The sequence below is a fragment of the Balaenoptera physalus genome (assembly GCF_965194825.1).
Source record: "Balaenoptera physalus genome assembly, chromosome: 3".
In the NCBI taxonomy this organism is placed as follows: domain Eukaryota; kingdom Metazoa; phylum Chordata; class Mammalia; order Artiodactyla; family Balaenopteridae; genus Balaenoptera; species Balaenoptera physalus.
The window spans coordinates 44974118-44998575 of NC_138890.1; the positions used below are offsets into that span (position 1 = coordinate 44974118).

Genomic DNA, 24458 nt, shown 5'->3' on the forward strand with positions numbered 1-24458 from the left:
ACCACAAAATACATCAGGAAATACACACCGCAAATGAATGAATCCTAAATCTCACAACTCCAAGACTGGCAACCACTTCCTCCAAACTTTCAACGTTAAGTCCTCAGAGAAAATTTTCTCTTAGGTGGAGCTTATCTTCACATCCTTTCTCACGTCTCCCAGTTCATATACTCATGATACTGTTACATCATAGATACTGAAAATGGATCATCAACCAGTTGCACAAAGAGAGCAAAGAGCCACTTAATCAATGCAAACCATACCCAGAAGTTTACCTTAGTTCCTTGAAGGGATCTGCCCTGACATTAGGTGTCTCTATAGATTTAGGGAACACTGTGCCCTCTGCTCCTGTAAACAAAAGAAAAAAGCAAACAGAGGTTGGAGAGTTGGATGTGTCACTGGGAGGCACAGTCAGCATAATGAATGCAGCTAAATGCAGCGAATCCTCTATACAACCCAATACACAGCTATTCTGCCCCTGGCTCTAAGGCAGGTCTCCGTGCTAGGAGAGCATTCAATCAATTTATGCAAACAGACTTTGAAAAAACAAGGAACTCTTTTGAATGTGTTCTTGCTGAGATCAGAGTGAGGCCATGAGGCAAATTCCATGTTGGCTTTAAAAAAAAAAAAAAAAAAAAAAGATGCCTAGAAATGGCATGGTCTGACTCATGTCTCTCATAAACTATTAACAGTCACCCAACTGGAAGTGCTTTGAAAACCAGCAGCTGAAATTCTGTTACTGCAGCATGGGGCACAAATCACATAACACGTACAACATCTAAGAAATGGCTTAGATGGTAGAGAATACTGTAAGACTGTAAGGTATTTGCCTAAGGACAATTCAGCCAAAGTTTTTCTGTAAATCAAGTTTTACACGATAATCTTGAAAACTTAGAACACTATGAGGGATCGTTTGAAGTTCAGTGCTTTTACAATTTGAGTATTAACATTGATCCCCGACCCAATCTAGACATTTAGCTCTTGACTTTGCTATAAGCTTTTATCTTTACAACTTGTCAACATCAGCTGAACCTTTCCAGCCGTAAAGATTGTGATTATCTAATTTGTCTGCTCCCAAAGTGTCTTCAAATCATTTAAGCCTCAGTTTATCACAGACAATTGCACTGGATATTTGTTTTTCAATTAAACTTAGCCAGGCAGTATCCTGAAGTAAAGGTGTTTATTTTTATATGCTTAGTGTGCTTCTCTGATGCTGTAAGAAGGGATGGAATAATATCTTGCATTCATGTGTGAATTTCTAGAATCCTCTTGCATTGTTATAATGTCTAGAAATCCTCTACTAACCACTGTTATTCCAAATCCAGGTTTCTCCCAACATACTAATGACTCTAGGAAAATGAACTGATTTCCTGGCTTTTGTAGCAACTATGGAAATATTTAATCTTTTTGATATGAGTAATAGACCACTGTAAGTAAAATCAGAATTTTTTTTCTGCCTTAAAATAATATATGGTCACTAAAAGAATATTCTGGTGAATAATAACTATTATTCTCAGCTAACGTTTTTGAGTGACTACCACATTGCTGGATACCATCATAGATACATCTCATTTATTCCCTGCAACAACCCCATAAAACTGACAGTTCCAGTTGGCATAGAGACTCTCCATGTGGGGACCTTTAAGATCTTTCTCTGCCCGTAGACATTTCTACTTTCCAAGATCCCAAATCACATCATTTCAAATATACAGGTACATTTCAAAATGTACTCATAGCCCCGTTAAATACATTTTTTGGTGTAAATTTCATAAGAATGTTCACTGTTTTATTAAGTATATATTATTTATTTTGCTCTAGTGATTGAAACTTTACTGTGTTCTTGATAACTGTGATGGTTAATTGTATGTGTCAACTTGACAGGATCAAAAGGTGCCTAGGGCTTCCCTGGTGGCGCAGTGGTTGAGAATCTGCCTGCCAATGCAGGGGACACGGGTTCGAGCCCTGGTCTGGGAAGATCCCACATGCTGCGGAGCGACTAGGCCCGTGAGCCACAATTGCTGAGCCTGCACGTCTGGAGCCTGTGCTCCGCAACAGGAGAGGCCGCGACAGTGAGAGGCCCGCGCACCGCGATGAAGAGTGGCCCCCACTGGCCGCAACTGGAGAAAGCCCTCACACAGAAACGAAGACCCAGCACAGCCATAAATAAATAAAAAAAATAAAAAAAAAAAGGTGCCCAGATATTTGGCTAAACATTATTTCTGGATGTGTCTGTGAGGGTGTTTCCAGATGAGATTAGCATTTAAATAGGTGTGCTGAATAAAGCAGTTTGCTCTCTCCAATGTAAGTGGGCATCATCCTATCAGATGAGGGCCTGAATACAACAAAAAAGTGGAGGAAGGAAGTATTCCTCCCTTCCTGCCTCACCCTGTGAGCTGGGACATTGATCTTTTCCTGCTGTCCATGGTCCTGGTTCTCAGGCCTGCAGACCTAGACTGGAATCAACACCATTGACTCCCCTTGTTTTCAGGCATTTGGACTCAGACTAAATTACACCACTGGCCTTCCTAAGTCCCCATTTAACAGACAGCTGAGTGTGGGATTTCTCAGCCTCTATAATTGTGTGAGCCAATTTCTTACAATAAATCTCCTTCTCTGTATAGACCTTATTGGTTCGGTTTCTCTGGAGAACTCTAATACAGTAACTGAGTAAGAATGGGGTGGATTACAAATTATAATGTAGCTTTTGTTACATATGTATTACATTTGGTTTTGCAGAATGTCCATTTCCCCTCTCCAACATCTTTGGGATCCTTTGAGGAGCACCTAGGTCGAAGGCACTGTGGAGGCTGCCACGTGAATAACACAGGCTTGCAGAAGTCACAGGACAGTGACTGACACATCGGAAGGTGGCTCTAAGCTGTGTGAAACCCAAGACCATGCCCTCAGCCATCTCTCAGTGCCATCTTGTCTGTCACTGAACAACTCCCTTCTGCTGCTACTGTAGTTAAACAGGGACTTCTCTTTGACATTCTTAGAGATGCTTGGTTCTTAGCCATTTGAGCTCTATTTAAAAATATCTATATCTACATATTTAAAGGAACAATTATATATCTCAATAAGGAGAGGAGAGTTATTTCTGTTTATTTACATTGTCTCTACTCCCTAGTGTCAGCTCAAATCTCCTCTACCTCTACCGAGAATTCCATGAAAGCTGCAACAGAAAGAGCATTACCTCTTTCCAAATCAGCCATAATTGTTTGACTCACCCATATGGCAATGAGTATGGCCCATGGACAGCTTTCATTATTTGAATTGTTTCTAGAATGCTGTAACACTTAATGTTTCACCTCTTTCTCATGCCCACTCTTTCCATCATTTTATAAGATCTTTGAAGTCAAAGAAGATCTATTTTGCAACTTTGGTGACTGTACCAAGTAGGTGCACACAGTAGGACATAGATTACATTTATTCAGACCAGTTGTCCAAAAATGAGGAATGACCGGCTTTTATGAAAAATGAACCTCAAAAGCTCGGGCCATTTTCTTTATCCCATCCAAACTCTGTACTGAGCCTGTTTATTTGTCAGATACAATGACAAAACTTCATCTGCTACTTTACTTCTTACTTCTGGCTATACTAGGCTCAAGAGGGAACTGCTCTACTGCAGCGGGGGGGCGCTGAGCTCTGCCACCCTTTGAAAGCAAGGCCAAGGGGGAAAAAGGGTGACAATAAGGTCATCCAGCACATTACAGATGCTCACTATCTGTGTTTGTGGAAAGAACATGGTCTCCTTTGAACACCTGAGCTTGGATCCTCAGCTCTCTGACCTTCAAGCGCATTTGCTGTGCTCCTGGCTGAGTGTGTCTTGCTCTCTGTCCTATCCTTGTTGTCTAGCACAGCGCAGGCACTCAACAAATACTTGTAAGATGACTACATACACTCATTAGTCACTGAGCACACACTATTTGGGATTTACCTCGCAGACATTCATCTTATCTCTTCAACTAGATAGTAAGCTCTGTGTGGGCAGGGGCAAGGTCTTATATAGAATATAACCAGATTCGACTTTAGGTTCCCAAGACTCCTCCTGGACTCAATTCAACTAGTACTATCACTTTTATGGGAGTACTAATTTACTGCTATAAAACTCCTCATACCTCACATATTAAATGAATGTCTAAAATCACACCCCGGTGCATTTTAACTATACCACTAAAATAAAGGAGTATGCTTATAAAGGAATGCTATTTGGGCTGAACAGAAATATCTCTCTAAAGTAGAATAAGATCAGAAGGCTTATGTTCTCTTTCCCAGACCAAGGAACCTGCTTATCCTATAGATAAGAGAACTGGGGCTAAAGACATGTGGGGCTCATGGTCCTATGGACAGTGGGCACTAGAGCTGAGATTCACATCCAGGCATCTGACTAAAGAACCCACATTTAGCCCCAGCGCCCTAGTGCCTTGTTTTCTCAGTGCCAGGCCAATGTGGCACTCATTAAATGGCAAGCGAGCAAAATCCAGAGGGGATGGGCTCTGACAGGTGGAGGAGATGGGTAACTGACAGGCTCTGGTTGTGGATGAAAGTGAAGGGCAAGACACTCATGCTCCTTTAGCTTCCATCATCCAACCAGATGCCCTTTGATTTTTTGCTGGACTTCGGCCACACGGGTCCACATGTCCCATACATACTGGAGGACAGACACATGCATGTGACTTCTCAGGGGAACTTATCAAAATCTCTCAGTAGCTGAGTGACCTTGGGCATGAATCTCTCTGACGCTCAGTTTCCTTCTCTGAAAGAAAGAGATATGGGTAGTACCCTCATCTCCCAGGGATCTTGGAGACTAAATGAGATCTCTGGTACATAGCAATCATCAAATGACAATTAATAAAATACTACTACTAGTACTAAAATGTTCATGAACCCTATTCTTTCCTCCTCTTATTTGGGTCCTCTATGACTCTTAAAAAATAACATTTTAAAAGCACTTACTACAAAGTAGAAACTATTGAAACTGTCTTCATTTGATCATGAGAATAACCCTGTGAGGGAGGGACTATTAACTTCTGTTATTACGGTTGTGGAATGTGAGATTCACAGAAGTCAAGAAATTTTTCTATGGTCACACAGTGAAGAGGGGGAGCCAGGATTTGAACTAAAGCATTTCAGCTCTGAAACTGATGCCCTTGACCCTACTCTAGACCCTCACTCAGCAGATTAAGTAACTCTCTACTTGCTCAGATTTTTATGAAACATGAACGAATACCCATGTTCATAGTCTCAAGTAACACCTGCTAAATCCCCTATCACTCGTCTTCTAAAAATAATTCCCGTGTGCAATGAAATGAGATATTAATACATTTCAAGAAGACCATTTCTTTCCAAGTCCTAACAGATTTCTGATTTCCACACCATTTTTCACTTTCCCAGAAGCTGCAGAGTGGACAGTCATCCATCAGGATGAATTCCCCCATCCCAGCCTCTCTCCACTCTTAGATAATAAATTATTCTCAATTTTATTATTTCAAAAAGGTTTCTATTAAAGCCATGCCTACCGATTCCTTCTTTTGACACGATCTAATTTACTGGCAATAAATGTTCATAAACAGGTGGGGTGAAAAAATCCATAAAGCCATTTCAGCTTTACTTTCAGTTCCGTTTAATGTCCCTCAGAAATGATTTCATCAATGTGTTTCCATTAGCTGGTTCTCTGCCCAGTAACTTAATTCCACACAATCAATCAGGAACTTATAAAGCGTGTGACAGGATCTTTCTAAAGTGTTTTGAATCATCATAAAGATCAGCTCAATGGCTCTTTTTTCCTACTAGCACAGGTACGAAGTAAACTCGTCAAAAAAATCTCTAATGCACTTTGTTGCCATAGTAACAAAAAAGTCAGTTTCTCCTCTCTAGAAAGTATGCTCAAGTTCGGAGGTCAGTTTGGTCATGCTTTTCCCTCAGAGTGTCCTGGATGTCAAGAGCCCTGAAATCCAGTCCTATCTCTGTGATGTTGGGCAAATCACATAACTCTCTCTGGCCCTTGATTTGCTTCACTGTAAAATGAGGGGTGGGATGAGAAGTGTCAGAGCTAAAGTGTTTTCTCCCCAAATTTAAAATTTCATAAGGTAACAATCTAATCTAAACAGAAGACTATCTTTAGCCACCTCCATTCCCTACCAGGAAAACAGAGCAACCCTGGGATATCAAAGGAAAATGTTAAAAATGTTCTCAGTGTTTAAGGAAGAAGCAAATAAAAGCAGACAGACGTTTGTCCAATTCAAACTACAATTAACTGGTAGAAATAATCACCAGAAAATAAACCTTATAAGAGAAAAAATGGTGAAGAACAAAATTTACTGTAGATGAGAATAACTAAAAAACCCAAAAACCTGGTTTGTAACTCTTCATTGATCTGGGGAAATTCAATTGTATAAAAATAAGAAACATTAAAGTGCCTAAATCTGTACCTGTTGAAAATAGCCATGGACTAAATACTGGAAGAAAAATTTAGATCTGCAAATTATGATATAGGAAAATTGGACTTGAGAGAAACATAAGACACAAAAGAAAAAATTACCATGATAGAAGTTATAATTAGTAACACTGGAGTTTAAGAAATTTATGATAAATCAAATCTTTGTTGTACACAGAAAAGAACTACTCTTACAGACACTAATTTCAAGAAAAGCTTTTAAAAAGGGCAGACATGGTTTAAGAGTACTGTAGAAAATTGATGAAGGAATTAAACTAGCTTAATGGAGTTTGCTCTGGTAAATTCTTTCTAGACATACATTCATTAACATGGGCATAATTATGATGAATGCTTTTATATAAATGAAAATAGACTAAAAATCATCTTTAGGTTAAAACCATGGAGCTAAAATGTTTAACAGGTTCCACATGTGAGTTAAAATATCTGATGACCACTGTTTGAAGTCAACGTTCTAAGTTTTCCAATTCCTGTTGCTTGGGTAGATATATCCTGAATGACAGTCCTTAATAACAACCATATTTTACTTGATAAGGCTCTATTTTCATACCAATATTAGATTATAAAACAGAGAAAGGATGTCAATCTAAAAAATGGTGATAAGAAAATGGGAGAAGCAACCTAAGTGCCCATCAACAGATGAATGGATAAAGAAGATGTGGCACATATATACAATGGAATATTACTCTGCCATAAAAAGAAACGAAATTGAGTTATTTGTAGTGAGGTGGATGGACCTAGAGTTTGTCATATAGAGTGAAGTAAGTCAGAAAGAGAAAAACAAATACTGTATGCTAACACATATATATGGAATCTAAAAAAAAAAAAATTGGTTCTGAAGAACCTAGGGGCAGGACAGGAATAAAGACGCAGATGTAGAGAATGGACTTGAGGACACAAGGAGGGGTAAGGGTAAGCTGGGACGAAGTGAGAGAGTAGCATTGATATATATACACTACCAAATGTAAAATAGATAGCTAGTGGGAAGCAGCCGCATAGCACAGGGAGATCAGCTCGGTGCTTTGTGACCACCTAGAGGGGTGGGATGGGGAGGGTGGGAGGGAGACGCAAGAGGGAGGAGATGTGGGGATATACGTATACGTATAGCTGATTCACTTTGTTATACAGCAGAAACTAACACAACAATGTAAAGCAATTATACTTCAACAAAGATGTTAAAGAAAAGAAAATGGGAGAAAGAATGATTCAATTTCCTGAAATATCAGAGAACTGGGAAACCAAAGATCTGAGTTTTAGCGCTGATTTTACATAAGCTTATAGCTGACTGTTGGCCATTTGCCCTCAGGTCTTATTTCCTCATTTGTTGTACAAAGTGGGGGTGGGGATTAGATGGTCCATGAGGCCACCTCCAGCCCTGATGTTTTAGGAACCTCCAGATAACCTGGTTGGATGAACCCAATGGACCAGGAGAGGAGCATGGTAGGTTTGATAAACCCAAAGTTAAATGTATTTAACAAATACGTATTGAGCAGGGGACTGTAGAGGTGAACCAGAGAGACATGGAGCTTATAGACCAGTAGACTGTAGTACTCTCCAGTAGGGTACACTGGCTAGTTCAAAGAATCAGTAATTAAATAAACTCAGAAATAACATACAATAGTGACAAATGGTGATATGGACTTGAAAGGAAAATCAAACATGTCTTTGAAAGTATAAAACTTGGGGTCATAGATTGGTCTGTCAGGTATGTTTCCCTGAAAAAGTGAAGTTTTGCTGATATTTGTTAAGTGATTAGGAACAACCTAGTTAAGAGGGGGAAGGAACGGTAGAAGAGATTATGCAAATGTGGCAGGGTTGGGAAGCTGAGGTCAGTAAAGAAGATTGGTGTGGCCAGACCATATTTAGCAAGGGCGAGCAGTGTGGGATGAGACTGGAGAGGTGGGTTGGCCCAGGTAATGCAGAGCGACGGTGAAGGTTTTTTTCTTTTTTGGCCGTGCCACATGGCATGCGGGATCTTAGTTCCCTCACCAGGGATCAAACCCACGCCCCCTGCAGTGGAAGAACGGAGTCGTACCCACTGGACTCCCAGGGAAGTTCCACAGTGAGGGTATTAAGCAGACCCGAGCAAACTGGCATTTTTCAAAGATTACTGTGGCTGCATGTTATGGTCTGCATATTTGTGTCCCCCTAAAAGTCACATGCTCCAACTGTAACCTTCACCAGAAGTAAACCATGCTGGTGCCCTGATCTCAGACCTCCCAGTCTCCAGAAGAGTGAGAAATAAATGTCTGCTGTTTAAGCTACCCAGTCTGTGGTATCTGTTTCAGCAGCCTGAGCTGTCTGAGACACTGTATCGTGGAAAAGACACTTGAAGAGGGCAAAGGTAAATGAGGCGAAGCAGAGGAGACATGATGACAGCTTGGACTAAAGAACTGGCAGCCAGGACGGAGAAGTGCAGGTGGGTTAGGAAATATGTTAAGAGGAAAACCAATGGGATCTAGTGATGTGCTGGACAAGAGGGAGACAGAGAATGACCACAGGGCCCATGGGAAGATCTGAAATTGAGGTCAAAGCCAAGTGATTAACACCCAAAGCCAGCTGTGCCCACGGCAACCTTACACTTCTCCAATAAAATCTAGCTTCTTTGACATTTGATATTTTAATTTCAGTTGAAATTGCCTTTACTTAATACAAGAAGCCGCTATGAATCCAGCTATATTTTTCCTGTGAAGGTACAGGCAACATGACAAAGAAAATTTTTAAGTCTCTCACAGTGTTTACAAGCATTTTTTAAAAAACACTATGAATAATGTAATAATTCTATGAATAATGAACATTGTCTTCTGTGAAAGATAATTTTCTGGTTACTCCAATGTTTTAGCAGAACACAGTTCATATGTCTCCTATTGCTTAAAATCTTTCTAAAGTACATGAGGTAATGATTTTTGCCTCTGTAAGTCTAGGCTCCTGACATGGTTACACTTTGATACTTAAACATTCTATGATATCTGAGTGAGACCCATTTTCCTGAAAACTAATCTCCTCTACAGCACATTATCCAAGGTAGGTATAAGTGAATTGTGAGAGAAATGATCACAGAAAATTCCTCAGAATTTTCCACAGAAACAGTGCTTTTGGATTTAACTCCTAATGTGAACTTTTGACTTTCTCTTAATACTCTTATGCAGTGAAAAATTCTTTTCAAGGAGGGAGTTGGGTTATGTTTAATCAACAGTTTAAAGTGAACTGAGTAATCAGTGAGGTTGCAGAGGTTCCACTTATTTCAGGATTAACCACTTTGAAGGGGGCTGTCAATTTCTGAAAGCCATCCCCACACATGAGCAACAGACAGATGCAAGACAGTAACTTTGATTGGAAAAAGTCACTTGAAGTAACTTAATCCCCTCGTGTCTCCCTGGCTGCTGGTGGCATTTAATAAACTGTTAACGCAAAACATTTGTAGTCATTACAAGTTGTTTCTAGGATACGTATGAATTATTTTCTTTTTAGGAACTAGGACAGATTCGCCTAACCTCAAAGTACAGATAATTCATTCAACAAATATTTATGGAGGGCCTACTCCATAAATGGGTTGGTGGGGAAAACAGGTTCAGACTTTCCTCCTTAAGGGATCAAAAAACATAAAATCTACAGCCATTCCAAGTGTTAAAATATTTGTTGTCTATAAATATTTAACAATTACCTACTATGTGCATGGCACAATGCTAAGGCAATATTCAGTTTGAAGCTCTGATCTCTGCCCTTATGCAGGTTTATTATAGCTAGACAGAAAGATATTCGAGAACAAATTTAAATTGATTTTTGATAAAAATTATCATAAACCATGCATTCTCAATGAGGGTAATGTAGCCCCCAAAGGTACAAAAATTGGTTTTGGAGGGCAGAATAAATCTTAATCCATTCATGTATAAAGCACAAATATACATAAATAGATATACAGTATCTATGACACTAAAATTCCATTGGATGGGTGCAATTAGGGAGAAAAAGGACTGAAATGATTCCTTAGAAGAGTGATACTGGAAAAAAGGGTGAGCAACACTGATGTAAATACTCGGAAGTAGGACAGGGAGCTGACGGAGCATCGAGTGGGAGGCTTGCCATAGTATGGAAGGATCTGCGAAGGCTTCCTGGGGAAACGAAGAAGGAAGAGGAATTAGGCAGGCAGAGAGACAGCTGAGGTGGAGGCGGGTGGACAGAGCACATCTGGAAGGAGGACATGTACGAAGGCCCGGAGACAAGAGGGAGGATGCCGCTTTCAAGGAGTAATGATAAGATCAGCGTAGCCTGAGTGGGCGGAGCAAGACGGTGGTAAAATGAGATTGGTGAGGGCGAGGGGCAAGGTCATGTAGGGCATGGAGGCCGTGTTACAATTTGAGAGGAGTTTTTACAGTTGGATAGCTGATATTCTATCTAAGATACTGTTAGATAGAAGGAATCTGGTCGCTTTCTGCTGTCGCTGACCTGCTGCGACAGCTCTGGACAGCCTACATCCAGAATTATTATTACGTAATAAAAATAAACTTCTGATTTGTTTAAGCCACTGCTTGTTGAGTGTCTGTAATTCCAATAGCTATAGGGCCTGACTACAGGCATACCTCATTTTATCGTGCTTTACTTTATTGAACTTCACCGATATTACATTTTCCACAAATTGAAGGTTTGTAGCAGTCCTCTGTTGAGCAAGTCTATTGCTGGTGCCGTTTGTCTAACGGCATTTGCTCACTTCGTGTCTCTGTGTCACATTTTGGTAATTCTCACAACATTCCTCACTTTTTCATTATTATTATGTTTGTTATGGTGATCCGTGTTCAGTGATTTTTGATGTTACTATTATCAGTGTTTAGGAGCTCCACAAACCATGCCCATATAAGATGGCGAACTCAATTGTTAAATGTTATGTGTGTTCTGACTGCTCCACCGACCGGCTGTTCCCTTGTCTCTCTCTCTCCTTGGGCCTCCCTAATTCCTGAGATACAAAAGTATTGAAATTAGGCCAATTAATAGCCCCACAATGGCCTCTAAGGGTTTAAGTGAAAGGAAGAGTCGCACATCTCTTACTTTAAATCAAAAGCTAGAAATGATTAAGCTTAGTGAGGAAGGCAAGGCAAAAGCCAAGACAGGCTGAAAGCTGGGCCTCTTGTGTCAAACAGTTAGCCAAGTTGTGAATGCAAGGGAAAAATTATTGAAGGAAATTAAAAATGTTACTCTAGTGAACACGCGAATGATAAGAAAGTTAAACAGCCTTATTGCTGATATGGAGAAAGTTCTAGTGCTCTGGAGAGAAGACCAAAGCAGTCACAACATTCCCTTAAACCAAAGACTATTCCAGAGAAAGGCCCTAATTCTCTTCAAGCCTATGAAGGCTGAAAGAGGTTATGAAGTTGGAAAGAAAAGTTTGAAGTTGGCAGAGGTTGGTTCATGAGGTTTAAGGAAAGAAGCCATCTCCACAACATAGAAGTGCAAGGTGAAGCAGCAAGTGCTGATGTAGAAGCTGCAGCAAGTTATCCAGAAGATCTAGCTAAGATAATTCATGAAGGTGGCTACATTAGATGACAGATTTTCAGTGTAAATGAAACAGCCTTATATTGGAAGATGCTATCTAGGACTTTCACAGCTGGAGAGGAGAAGTCAACACCTGACTTCAAAGCTTAAGGGACAGGCTGACTCTCTTAGGGGTAAATGCAGCTGGTGACTTTAAGCTGAAGCCATTGCGCATTTCTCATTCTTAAAATTTTAGGGCTCTTAAGAATTATGCTAAATCTACTCTGCCTGTGTTCTATAAATGGAACAACAAAGCCTGGATGATAGTATATCTGTTTATAACATGGTGTACTGAATATTTTAAGTTCACTGGTGAGACTTACTCCTCAGAAAAAAATATTCCTTTCAAAATATTACTGCTTATTGACAATGCACCTGGTCACCCAAGAGCTCTGATGAAGATGTACAATGAGATTTATCTTGTTTTCATGCCTGCTGACACAACATCCCTTCTGTGGCCCCTGGAACAAGGAGTAATTTCGACTTTCGAGTCTTATCACTTAAGAAATACATTTCATAAGGCTATAGCTGCCATAGATAGTGATTCCTCTGATGGATCTGAGCAAAGTAAACTGAAAACCTCTGGAAAGAATTTGCCATTCTAGATGCCATTAAGAACATTCATCGTTCATGGGAAGAGGTAAAAATATCAGTATTTACAGGAATTTGGAAGAAGTTGATTCTAACTCTCATGGATGAAGGGTTCAAGACTTCAGTGGAGGGAGTCACTGCAGATGTAGGGGAAATATTAAGAGAACCAGAATTAGAAGTGGAGCTGGAAGACGTGACTGAATTGCTGCAATCTCATGATAAAACTTTAACGGATGAGGAGTTGCTTCTTACGGATGAGCAAAGAAAGTGGTTTCTTGAGATGAGATCTGCTCCTGGTGAAGATGCTGTGAAGATGGTTGAAATGACAACAGAGGATTTAGAATATTACACAAACTTAGTTGATAAAGCAGTGGCAGGATTTTAGAGGATTGACCCCAATTTTGAAAAAGTTCTACTGTGGATAACATGCTATCAAACAGCACTGCATGCTACAGAGAAATCCTTCACGAAAGGAAGAGTCCATTGATGAGGCACACTTCACTGTTGTCTTATTTTAAGAAATCGCCTCAGCCACGCCAGCCTTCATCCACCACCACCCCGATGAGCCAGAGGGTCTTGCCTCAATGCTGATGGCTACTATCAGGAGAAAGACTACGACTCAATGAAGGCTCAGATGATGGTCAGCATTTTTTTTTAGCAATAAAGTATTTTTTAAATTTAGGTAAGTATACTGTTTTTTGTTGACATAGTAATGCTATTGCACACTTAAAAGACTACAGTGTCCTGTAAACATAACTTTTATATGCACTGGGAAACAAAAAAATTCGTGTGACTTGCTTTATAGCAAGATTCGCTTTATTGTGGTGGTTTGGAACTGAACCCATACTATCTCCAAGGTATGCCAGTATACTCTGTAGAATGCATTATAGGAGGTCAAGAGCAAATGCATAGAAATCAGTTAGATGGCTATTTCAGTAGGTCATGTGAGAAATGATGATGGCCTAGACTAAAGAACTTACAGTGAAAAAAATGGGAAGGATGAACGTGAGAGTGATTGAGGTGGTAGAATTAAAAGAACTTACTGATATGAGGGGTGGATGAGTAAGAGATGTCCAGGTTTTGGTTGCAGGGGGTGGGGGGGACAAGTTTAATTTTGGCTCTGTTGAATTTAAGGTATCTATGGAGTTCCCAGATTAAGATGCTTATGGAGGCAACTGGATGTACAGGTATATTGCTCAAGGTAGAGTTCTAAACCACTGGTATATAAACTTAAAATCACTGGGATACAGATGATCATGGAAACCAAGAGAATATGTGAAATTATCCAAGAAATGGTTACAGTGATATCAACAGACAGCCAAGGTCAGAATTTTAAGGGATTCCGACATTTAAAGTTTGGGTATGGGAGGATAAGCCATCAAAGGAAACTGAAAAGAAGTGGCTAGAGAGACAGAAAGAAGACCAGAAATGGTGTAACATAGGAAGTCAGGAGTGACAAGTATTCCAAGAAGGTGGGAGGAGTTATGTACATGCTTAATTGGTACTTAGAGTTAAGAAGAGGAATTAAAATGTCCATGGAATCTAGCAATATGGAGGTCATTTACATCATAGGAGCCATTCTATGAAGAGCTGGAGGTGGGCTCGTGGGCAGAGGAGAAAGTGGGATGTGGAGAAATGGTTATAGCAAGAGTTCCCACTTGGTGACAAGAGAAGTACAGTAAGACAGTTGAGTATTAGATATTGGATATTAGATATTGAAGACCCAGCTATGGTTAGTAACCAAAATTGATAGGGGCACCAGTCTTCTCAATGGCAGATCTATCTATCTATCTATCTATCTATTATTATGTATTAGAAAAGATGATGTCGATGACAATGATAGAAGGCCAGAATGACAAAAAAAATCTTTGAATAATTTGAATCTTAACAATGGAGAAGAAGAAAATAAGATGTGTTTCCTTTCAAGTATTCTAACAGTGTAATTGAACCGACCATTCCATCAAGGTGCACACTTTAAATAATTGTGTAGAATGTGAACCCGCAGAGCAATTTAAGATTCATGTACAAAAATATTCTGGTAAGATATGAAGAGACAAGTAGTTTAATTATACAAACTCTACTCTAGAAACCAACAGACCAGAACTCATGCTTGGTGTATCATTAAGCCAAAACTGGAAAAAATAAAAGAGAGCATCCAAGCAGCAAGCAACCTCATTTCAGTTTCTTATGACTACATTATTCTTGACAGTAAATAAAACCACACGATAAAACAAATAATCTCAACTCACTGGTTTTGTATTACATTGACGGAACACCAGAATAAAGCAACCTCTGAGTTAGGACAGTACATGAACAACAGAACATCAGCAACAGGCTGAGAAGCCTTCTTGACATGAAACGCAGAGCTGGGCATAAGAGAGATTCCTTGGCTCTCAGAAATGACGTACTGTGTGTCCCATGAATGGGATGAATGTGGCATTCCACTCATAGTCACCTCCAGGTCTCTGTGGGACCGGTAGCCACAATCAGGCCAACAGTGAGGGGAGAAAGGGAGAGAACGGATATGAACTGTGTGACCAAGCTAAGGAAAGCCTGCCCTTCCACTTGGAAGTAAGGGTAAGAAAGGAGACTTGAACACACTGCTTCCTCTGTCCAGATCTCAGTTCTCAAGGGTCTCTCACAGTGTGAGACCAATCACGACTCAGAGAGTCAATGGATGCCTGTGAGATCTAAGAAAACAACGTGTACATGATTTTAAGGGTTTCCTGGTCATTGAAAAAGAAGTAGAACACTTTGTTCCTGTTGCCAAGTGGATTGGGGGTGATGCTTTCCTATGGAGAAGGAAATTGAAACACTAACTGAGGACGATGAAGAAACACTGTCTAAAAAATAGTTGGAGAAACTTATAGAGTCATTTTCAGGTGATGGAAAGGATGAGGAGTTGAAAAGCAAAACCAGGAAGTTGAAATCTTAATGAAAGTGCTGAACATCTGAAAGCATTAAAACATTTGACTGATTAAACTTCAGAATACAATCTTACTATGAAAGCAAGCCTCAAAATGGACACACTATACAGGTGACTCACATGGTAATTTTGACCATGTGACTTTAACCCATCCACTGACTTTATCACTAGTACGGCCAGCGTGTTACTTTATCAACACCCGTTTTCCCCTGCCAACAAAATACCAGTATTTCATGAAAGCAAAATGCCCAGCTAAATAATCACTCTCCCAGACTCCCTTGAAGCTAGGGGTGGCCATGACACGATTTTGTCTAATGAGATGTAGTAGAAGTCTACTAGGGTGGGGTATTGGGCAAGCTTTCTGTCCTAATAGGAAGGTACAGATGCAGCTGGTTCCACTCTTCTTTCTACCTGAATATCAACATCATATCTGGAGTTGTAAGAGCCATCTCCCTCCCGTGAGACGAAGACCAATAGAATTTCAGATATGTTGCCCCAGACCACTAAGCCACCAGCAACTGTCAAGTCCCTACTTATTATTTGTTTGAGGCACCTTATGAGGATCCTGTTACCCCTGTCTAAGATTCAATACTATTTTACCCAAGACCGATGAGGGAGAAGCAAACTGACCCTTTGAGAGGGTCAGACTCTTCACCTAGATCTTTTTTTGCTATAAACCAAAGGACCAAAAGTTGGAAACCACTGTTACTGTACCTTCATACTATACTGAAGTATCTTTTCATGGATTGCTGCATGGGGTTGCATTCTCCCATTCCCTTGCCTTCACTCATGATGTTCTCAGCCAGAAAGTACTTTTCTTTCCTTTTCAGTGTATCACACCCTTTAAGACCCAGCTCAAATGCCATCTCCATGATGAAGCTTTCCCCGGTCCTCTCTCAGTTATCACTAATTTCTCCTTCTTTTGTGCTTCCATAATGCACACCTGATATCTGGGTTGAGCACTCATTTCCCTCTATCTTGTGAGATGGTTCATTGAGTGTGTTTTGCCCTCATTCTTTTTTTTTTTTTTTTAGTTTTTATTTATTTATTTATTTATTTATGGCTGTGTTGGGTCTTCGTTTCTGTGCGAGGGCTTTCTCTAGTTGTGGCAAGCGGGGGCCACTCTTCATCGCGGTGCGCGGGCCTCTCACTATCGCGGCCTCTCTTGTTGTGGAGCACAGGCTCCAGATGCGCAGGCTCAGTAATTGTGGCTCATGGGCCCAGCTGCTCCGCGGCATGTGGGATCTTCCCAGACCAGGGCTCGAACCCGTGTCCCCCGCATTGGTAGGCAGATTCTCAACCACTGCACCACCAGGGAAGCCCCTGCCCTCATTCTAATGTCAGCTACTTAAAGTCAAGAACAATGTCCTGAGAGTCTTTGGCTTTTCTAGATAAGTGGCTACAAAAAATTTAAAGGTTTTGAATTTAATTTGCTTAAGCAGGAAAAGCTGCAGAATGAAAAAGAAGTTTTTGGAGGAAAGAGGTATGAGCTGGTCAGTATCAGCTATACTATACTGTGATAGCCTTACAGTTTTTTGTCCAGCAAAGGAAATGGCTACATGGTCTCAGTGGGACAGGCTGCTACTAGCTCTTCTTTCTATTGGCTCTCTCTTGTAACCTCTCTAATTTACTGCATTCAGTGAACTTCCCAGAGCCCACCTGTGGCAGGTTTCTTGTCTGGTGTACACCCTGTAATGAGTTCCTGTTTCCTACAACAGGAAGCCCAACTTTTTAACATGACATGATCAGGCTTAACCCACCTCTTTAGCTTTGTCTGAGGCTTGATAATTTTTTTAAAGTATTGATTTATGTTTGCTATCCCCATATTTTTGTCTTCCCTACATTTCAAGCAGATAGCCAGGCCCTTTGCATAGCTTTGCTGTTTGTTTCCACAAAGTAAAATGTACTCTTTGTGGTATATAGTTTCATGAGTTTCGACAAATATATAGAGTCCTGTATCTACCACCACATGCAAATACAGCACAATCTCCTCACTCTAAATCCCTTTGGGCTCCCTTTTTGGAGGCAATCTCTCTCTCAAGCCCTAATGCCTGGCTTCCACTGTTCTTGGGCCCTGTAGTGGTACCTTTTTTAGGATGTCATATTAACGGAATTATTCAGTAGAGAGTTTGGGGTTTGGCTTTAACTTAGCAAAATGAATTTGAGTTTCATGATGGAAGGTTTTCAGTGGGTCAAAGGCAGAGCTGCCTTAAGTCAGCAGCTATTCCTGCCTTTTGCATAGGCCTAAACTTAGTAAGAGTGTGCTGGCTCTCTTACAGTGGGGGGAAAAGAGAGGAATGCCTTTGAAGGAAGCCAAGGGGGGGAGGCAGATTCTGCCCCTGATTTATAAGAACTGAGAGATCTAAGGTCCTTTGAAGGCCAGAGTCACCCCTAGGGAGGTGGCACACTCTCAGAAGGGACAGCGAGGTCACATCCCTTGAAGGCAGGACCCCCTGCACAGGAGCCCAGAGCCTCAGCAAAGATTCCTCGACTTTCTCTATGGCATGAAAGTTGAGAGCCTACATATTTTCAATGACTACACAGGCCAGGAAAATGAAAATATCAGAGGTGAACTTAATGGACCAAGGATTAGTAGGCTTGCCCATATTTTCTTGATACCATATATGCTTCTTCAACTCCTGAGCAACCCAGTAATGACAGAGATGGAATTTCCTACCAGACTATTGCAGGAATTCAGAGTCATGTTTAGAGAAGAAAAGTCCTATCAAGAGCTGACATCTATTAAGTGCTTACTCTTTGCCAGGCACTTTTCCAAACACTTCACTTGGATAAATTCATTTAATTCTCACTGTACCCCTATGAGGTACACGATATCACCTCCATATTTTTAGATAACAAAACTGAAGTGCAGAAAGGGTTCACAGAGGGTGAGTGTGGCAACCAGAATCTGAATTCAGACAAATCTGGCTGCAGAGCCCATGTTCGTAACTCCTTGCTGAACCTGTTATGCCTTCCATCGTGAGTTTGGTAATTAAGAGTCATACTCTCCAAATCTCCTCCTCCAGGAACAGACCACCCCAGAGTAAGTAATGTTCGGTTAGGCACATCCTACTCATCGCCACTTCTCTGCTGAGGGGTCATCTAGGTGATCCTCTTCGAAATGCTACCTGGCTACACCTGGCTAGTCAGATGCTAGCTTGAGAACTGAAACTAAGCAACACAGAGGGCAATGTCGGTGAGTGACAGACACAAGACAACGACAACCAACATTGACTGAGAATTGAGAATCATGCTAAGTGCTTTTATGGATACAGTCTTTTTCATCTTCCTGGCAATCCTATGAGTTGGGAAATACAGGCAGGTTCAGTAATAACTCATGCACTGTTACAAAGCTACTTAGTAATAGAGCTGGGAGAAGAACTCAAGCAAACTAGTCTCCCAGCTCACATTTTTAACCATCAGACATAGATTTGGGGCTGGCAGCCATGTTGAAAGGTACACAAGAAGTAGCATCTCAATGAGAAAATGTGACAAAGCAGAGCAGAGAAAAAAGAGGTCATGTGGCCCCGAGGGGCAGAGGGAACACCTGCATTCTAGAAGCTTCCCTGCTGATTTCATAATACTTGACGGAATGTGGATAAGCAGCCTTAAGTGAGCTTAGCATCTTCAAAGAGAAAATACAACTGAGTAGGCAGTTCTTCAGTAAATGGAAGTGGAGGTTTTCCATTTCCTTTACTTTTTGACATTAAACCCAAGCCATGGCAACTGTAATAGTCTTGAGTTCCCATTTCCCTTTGCCTCCAATGTTTCATAACAGGCATCAAAACCTGGATTGCTATTCAACTTGGATTAGGGAATATAACTATGGAAAAAAGGGCAGTAAAAAAAATGAAGTTTCTTCTTCAACCGTGTCCATCATTGCAAATCTTCAAGACTTCGCAAGAAACAAAGTCTGGAGAAAGAACTTCAAAAGAAGACACCACATGTGCCAATGAGCAAGGGAAGAGTTGAATGGTGACAATGTCTTACTCTGTTTGACATTCCCTCACTCTCCTTTTGATATTAGAGCAATTATTTGCTTTGGGGAAACCAGCTAGGGCTGATAATCACATGTCCCTCCCCACCACCTCCAAACATACAGAAGGGAACGTGATCCAGGCTGACCAATCAGAATATCTGATTCCCCAGAAAGAGAGTTTGCTCTAAGAGCATGTGACCTAAGTAGGGCCAATCAGTTCTTTTCAAGGGTTGCTATGGCTGCCTAGACAATGGTGTTCCCGTCTCTTTCTTTCTGAGATGATGTCCACTAAGGAGTTGCCTGAAGGAAACCTGTGCAGGGGGAGAGATGTTAAAAGCACCAGAGTCTGTCTTACCTGAAATTTTTAACTATCTACTGAGTGAGCACATTCCCATCTTTTGTATTTTTTAAAAAAATATATTTTAAGCCTGATTAATTTTGTTTTCTGTCACTTACAATTGGAAGCACCCTGAATAATGTGTAATCTTCCTCGTGGGGTGGGGGAGTCAATGTCATGACTGTCCCTAACAAGCCACATCACTAAAGCAAGGAGAAGGACTATTCTCTGGAGCCCACAAACAAGTCTGTCTTTGGAGAGAGATCGTTATTCCTGTACGACTCCACTTCAAACACCTGCTCAATACAAAATGGAAATCCACAGGGCAACAAAGCCAGTCAATTTTCACTACCAGACAAGAGTTGTGAAAGCCAGTATGCTCGAAAGTGTCCTTCTGGTGTGACTTGGTATAAGATGCCTTTGAGGGCATTTAGCATCTCTCTCTATTTAACAAGCCAGGAGCCAGTGCATTTTGTGAGTTTTTTTTATAGCTTCTTCCTCTACTCCTATAAACAGTGCCAATGTCACACAGTAAGATAAAAAACAGTGTCTATGATGTCTAAATTAGTCAGTGCCAAAGAGTATATTCTTGGATGTTCAACTGATTTTCTTTTAAAGAAGAAAGGAAAAAAAAAGCAAGTGTCAAAACCCAAATCTGTAGAGCTTTATAGCTCGATTTGGGTATTTGCTAAGTGTATTGTGCACTACTTTGTCAATCAAAAGACAGTTAATCAATACTAATCTGATGCCAGCTGATTCTTCCTTTTACCTAAACAGTATTAAGGTATACTACCTATGAACATATTTTATCCCAGGCTGTAAATCTATATGCTTTAAAGTAAATACATTAGTATCTCTTTTTAAATGGAATGCACTGCATATACAAGGAAATAAAGATGAATTACCAAGTTGTCCTGAAAAATGCCTTTGTGATGCATTATGAAAATGTTTCAGCTTTCAAGGCAATAGTAAATAGATCAGACATTTCCCATCATTTTATATTATGATCTATAACCCAGTCTCTGGGAGAACCTATTAACACCTGGAATATCTTATTGACACAGTGCCCTTTTTGGGCTGGTGCAGGTGTATTTTTCTTTTCTTTTTTCCTCTGTTTGTTTATACCTTCATTTCTTCCTTCAATCAATATTTATTTAGTGCCTGATGTGGGCTAGGCAATGTCCTGGGTACCAGAAATAATAATGGTGAGCAATAGTAATAATATCTACAGACCCAACAATTTGCCCTATTTTCCAATTTGTCCTCAGCCAACTAGGCCAATACACGCCTAGGGTCAAGCCCTCCTATCCTGTACCATCTCAGCCTGTTCATACATACCAGAGCTGGATTGAAACAACAATGACCTAATCCCTGAATATCACTTTATGGGGATTTTCACATATACTTTTAAATTCTTATAAACACCCATATGAAAGGAACAGAGGAGATGAACATAAGTGACTCATTTAAGGTCAAGCATCTGACAAGCCCAGGACTATATCATACTATGGATACCTGATGGCTATGATAATATCTACCTCCCAGATTGTTGTAGAGCTTCAATGAATTAACACAGGTATAGCACTCAGAACAGGGCCTGGCGCACAGTAAGAATGCAATAAATGCTAACTGTGATGAGGACGATACTCTTGTTTAGAAACAGACATAAAGCCACTGCCACAGTCAATTTGCCTGTCCATTTGTGGGTTGGACCATCCATTGGTCCATCCGTCCACCATTTATTGTGTATGAGGAACGGCAAAACTGCTGAGATTCCATGTTGAACAAGCCAAAGCTTCCACACCTCTCAGTCTATAGACAGATTTTTCAGTCTTTGGCATTTGTATTTGTTATGCCCAAAATGCAGAAAAGAACTTCATGATTCTGGCCTTACTGATTTTCCCAGTGGACTTCTTTCTATTGCCCTCTATAGGTGGCTAGATAACCTTGCGAAAATATTCTTCCAAAGCATGAACTCAGTCTTCTGTGGTCCTACCGCTCTCTTCCTTTTTACTCTCTCCTTATTATGCCCCAAATGTTTTCAGCTATCCTTGGATCCCTTATGATATCATGTTTGGCCCAATTTTTTGCATTATGTGGACTCACTAGGCAGAGAGTACCATTCTTGTGTTTCTTTGCTAGAATTCTTTTTTTTTTTTTTATTTTTTATTTTTTGGCTGTGTTGGGTCTTCGTTTCTGTGCGAGGGCTTTCTCCAGTTGTGGCAAGCGGGGGCCACTCTTCATCGCGGTGTGTGGGCCTCTCACTATTGTGGCCTCTCTTGTTGCGGAGCACAGGCTCCAGACGCGCAGGCTCAGTAGTTGTGGCTCACGGGCCTAGTTGCTCCGTGGCATGTGGGATCCTCCCAGACCAGGGCTCGAACCCGTGTCCCCTGCATTGGCAGGCAGATTCTCAACCACTGCGCCACCAGGGAAGCCCCTAGAATTCTTTTTTTATCAGCATTACTTCGGCTTTTACTGCTGAAGTCTATGTCGGTTGATATGTTGTTGGGCAGTTAGAATTTTTCTTTTTTAAATATTATTTTGCACGAGTATTTTAAATATTTAACTGTTGGCTTATAGGAAACATTCAAGGTTCTAACGAGAACAATGATTGACTCTACCCTGAATCCAGGCACATTTAGTGTACTACGTTGTTCAATCATTGTAACAGCCCACAAGTTAGGTACTGTTATCATCTCCATCTGCAGATGAGGAAACTGAGGTTTTGAGAGAGGAAATTAATGTTTAAAATGATAAAATATAGTCAATTTACTGAGAACTTAGTATATCTGAGGAACTGTGGTAAGCTTTACATGTCGGTCTTATTTAATTCCCAACATGACTATCTGGGAAAGCAGTACTGATCTTTCCATTAGGCACAAAAGGCTCAGTCAGGTTGCTGACTTGCTTAGGATCCCACCACAAGTAAGTGGGGACACGAGGACTTAATACTGAAATCTGACTGAGGTCAGGAAGCTGTGTTCTGGGGATTCCCACTTAAAACCTATCCTGTGGTTCACTCACAGGGACATCCATCTCCTCCCTCTACGTCCCCCCTGAGGCAGATGTGGTGCCTACATGCAGCTCCCTCATTGAGCAATGACCTTAAAATGTTCTGGGTATTTCCTGTCTGTGGTTTGGCGATTAGAATGGTAGAAGGAAAAGACAAAATCTGTCATGGCGATGCTTTCAAATCAAATGAGTATCAGCTTTAAGCTCTCAAGGATACCTGATTCTAATGATTTCTTTACTGTCTCTTATTTTACAAATGAACCCTAGTCCCAGTACTGATCAGTAATGGAAGATGAATATTGGCACTTCTGTCCATTAATAAATATATGCTCTAAATGAGAAGTTGTCAATGGGCTACTGAAGTTGACTAAAGACATTCCCAAGAGATACCCTTTAGATCTTTAACGTACAAGGAATTTCAAACCCTACATTTTGATAACTGAACCAAGCCACTCTTGGCTCTTGCCACTTCATCTTTGTAGGTGAAGGGATATAGTCTTTCCATATTGCACATTTTGCTTCTATACATTACAAAGCAGAAATACAGCTTTAATTTATAGTAGTGTGGATACTAGAAGTTGGGTCTTTTAACTCACTGTTTAGTTTTTTTTTTTTTTTCTTTTTCTATTATATGTTGTAGCATAGTTCTGGTTAATGTGTTTGAATATTGGTGCTCTCATCTTGAATTGCACAGTAACCTTACTGTTCTGGGCTTAGTTCTGCATCTATAAAGTGAGCATAATCCACTGCCCAATCTATGGCTCAGGTTATCAGGAAGACCAAAAAAGAGGTGAATGAGCTTTTCAACCTGTACAGCAAAATACAAATGCTGGTGACAAATGGTGCTACACAGGGAACCTCCCTGGATCAAATAAAGACTTTTAATCTTTATTTATTTTTAAATAAATTTATTCATTTATTTATTTTTGGCCGCACCGGCTCTTCGTTGCTGCGCGCGGGCTTTCTCTAGTTGCGGCGAGCGGGGGCTACTCTTTGTTGCGGTGCGCGGGCTTCTCATTGCTGTGGCTCCTCTTGTTGCAGAGCACAAGCTCTAGGCGCGCGGGCTTCAGTAGTGTGATATGTGGGCTCAGTAGTTGTGGCTCGCGGGCTCTAGAGCGCAGGCTCGGTAGTTGTGGCGCGTGGGCTTAGTTGCTCCGCGGCATGTGGGATCTTCCTGGACCAGGGATGGAACCCGTGTCCCCTGCATTGGCAGGCAGACTCTCAACCACTGCGCCACCAGGGAAGTCCCACTTTTAGTCTTTAAAAACTGCCCCTTATATAAGTAGGTCCCATTAAAGTCAGATAAGTAAGCTAAATATATAAGACGAATGGCTAGACTGCTATCTAGGTCTGCTAAACTCGCTCTATACATTTTTATCGCTCTCAAAAAGTCCCACCCCAGGGTCCAATTTTAGGGACACTGGACACTAATAAATCAATAAGCCCAGTCTCATTTTTCTGAATCTTCTTACTCAGGCAATGCAAAAACTCCTTCCAGATTTTCATGACAAATGGAAACAGCTCAAGGAGAAGGCTCACTAAATGGATGACACTGGCATCCCCCCTAATCCATTAGAGCAAAGAACTTTCAGAGACCCAGGGACCCCACAGAAACCATCCTCCCACCCGGCAA

At 40.8% G+C, this 24458-nt stretch overlaps 1 protein-coding gene and 1 long non-coding RNA gene across 3 annotated transcripts in view; one reads left to right on the plus strand and one right to left on the minus strand.

Annotated features, from left to right (window-relative positions):
• LOC309656967 overlaps nucleotides 1-16082 on the plus strand; it is a 95549-nt gene extending 79467 nt beyond the window's left edge. For both annotated transcript variants that reach the window (XR_014261634.1, XR_014261635.1), the window contains exon 3: nucleotides 1326-16082. This is a non-coding gene — a long non-coding RNA (uncharacterized lncRNA). The remainder of the gene's footprint in view (nucleotides 1-1325) is intronic.
• The window catches only part of SGCD (sarcoglycan delta), a 419219-nt gene that overhangs the window by 110045 nt on the left and 284716 nt on the right, over nucleotides 1-24458 (minus strand). The window contains exon 6 of the mRNA XM_082453954.1: nucleotides 276-348. Coding sequence (XP_082310080.1) covers nucleotides 276-348 — 73 coding nt within the window. The remainder of the gene's footprint in view (nucleotides 1-275; nucleotides 349-24458) is intronic.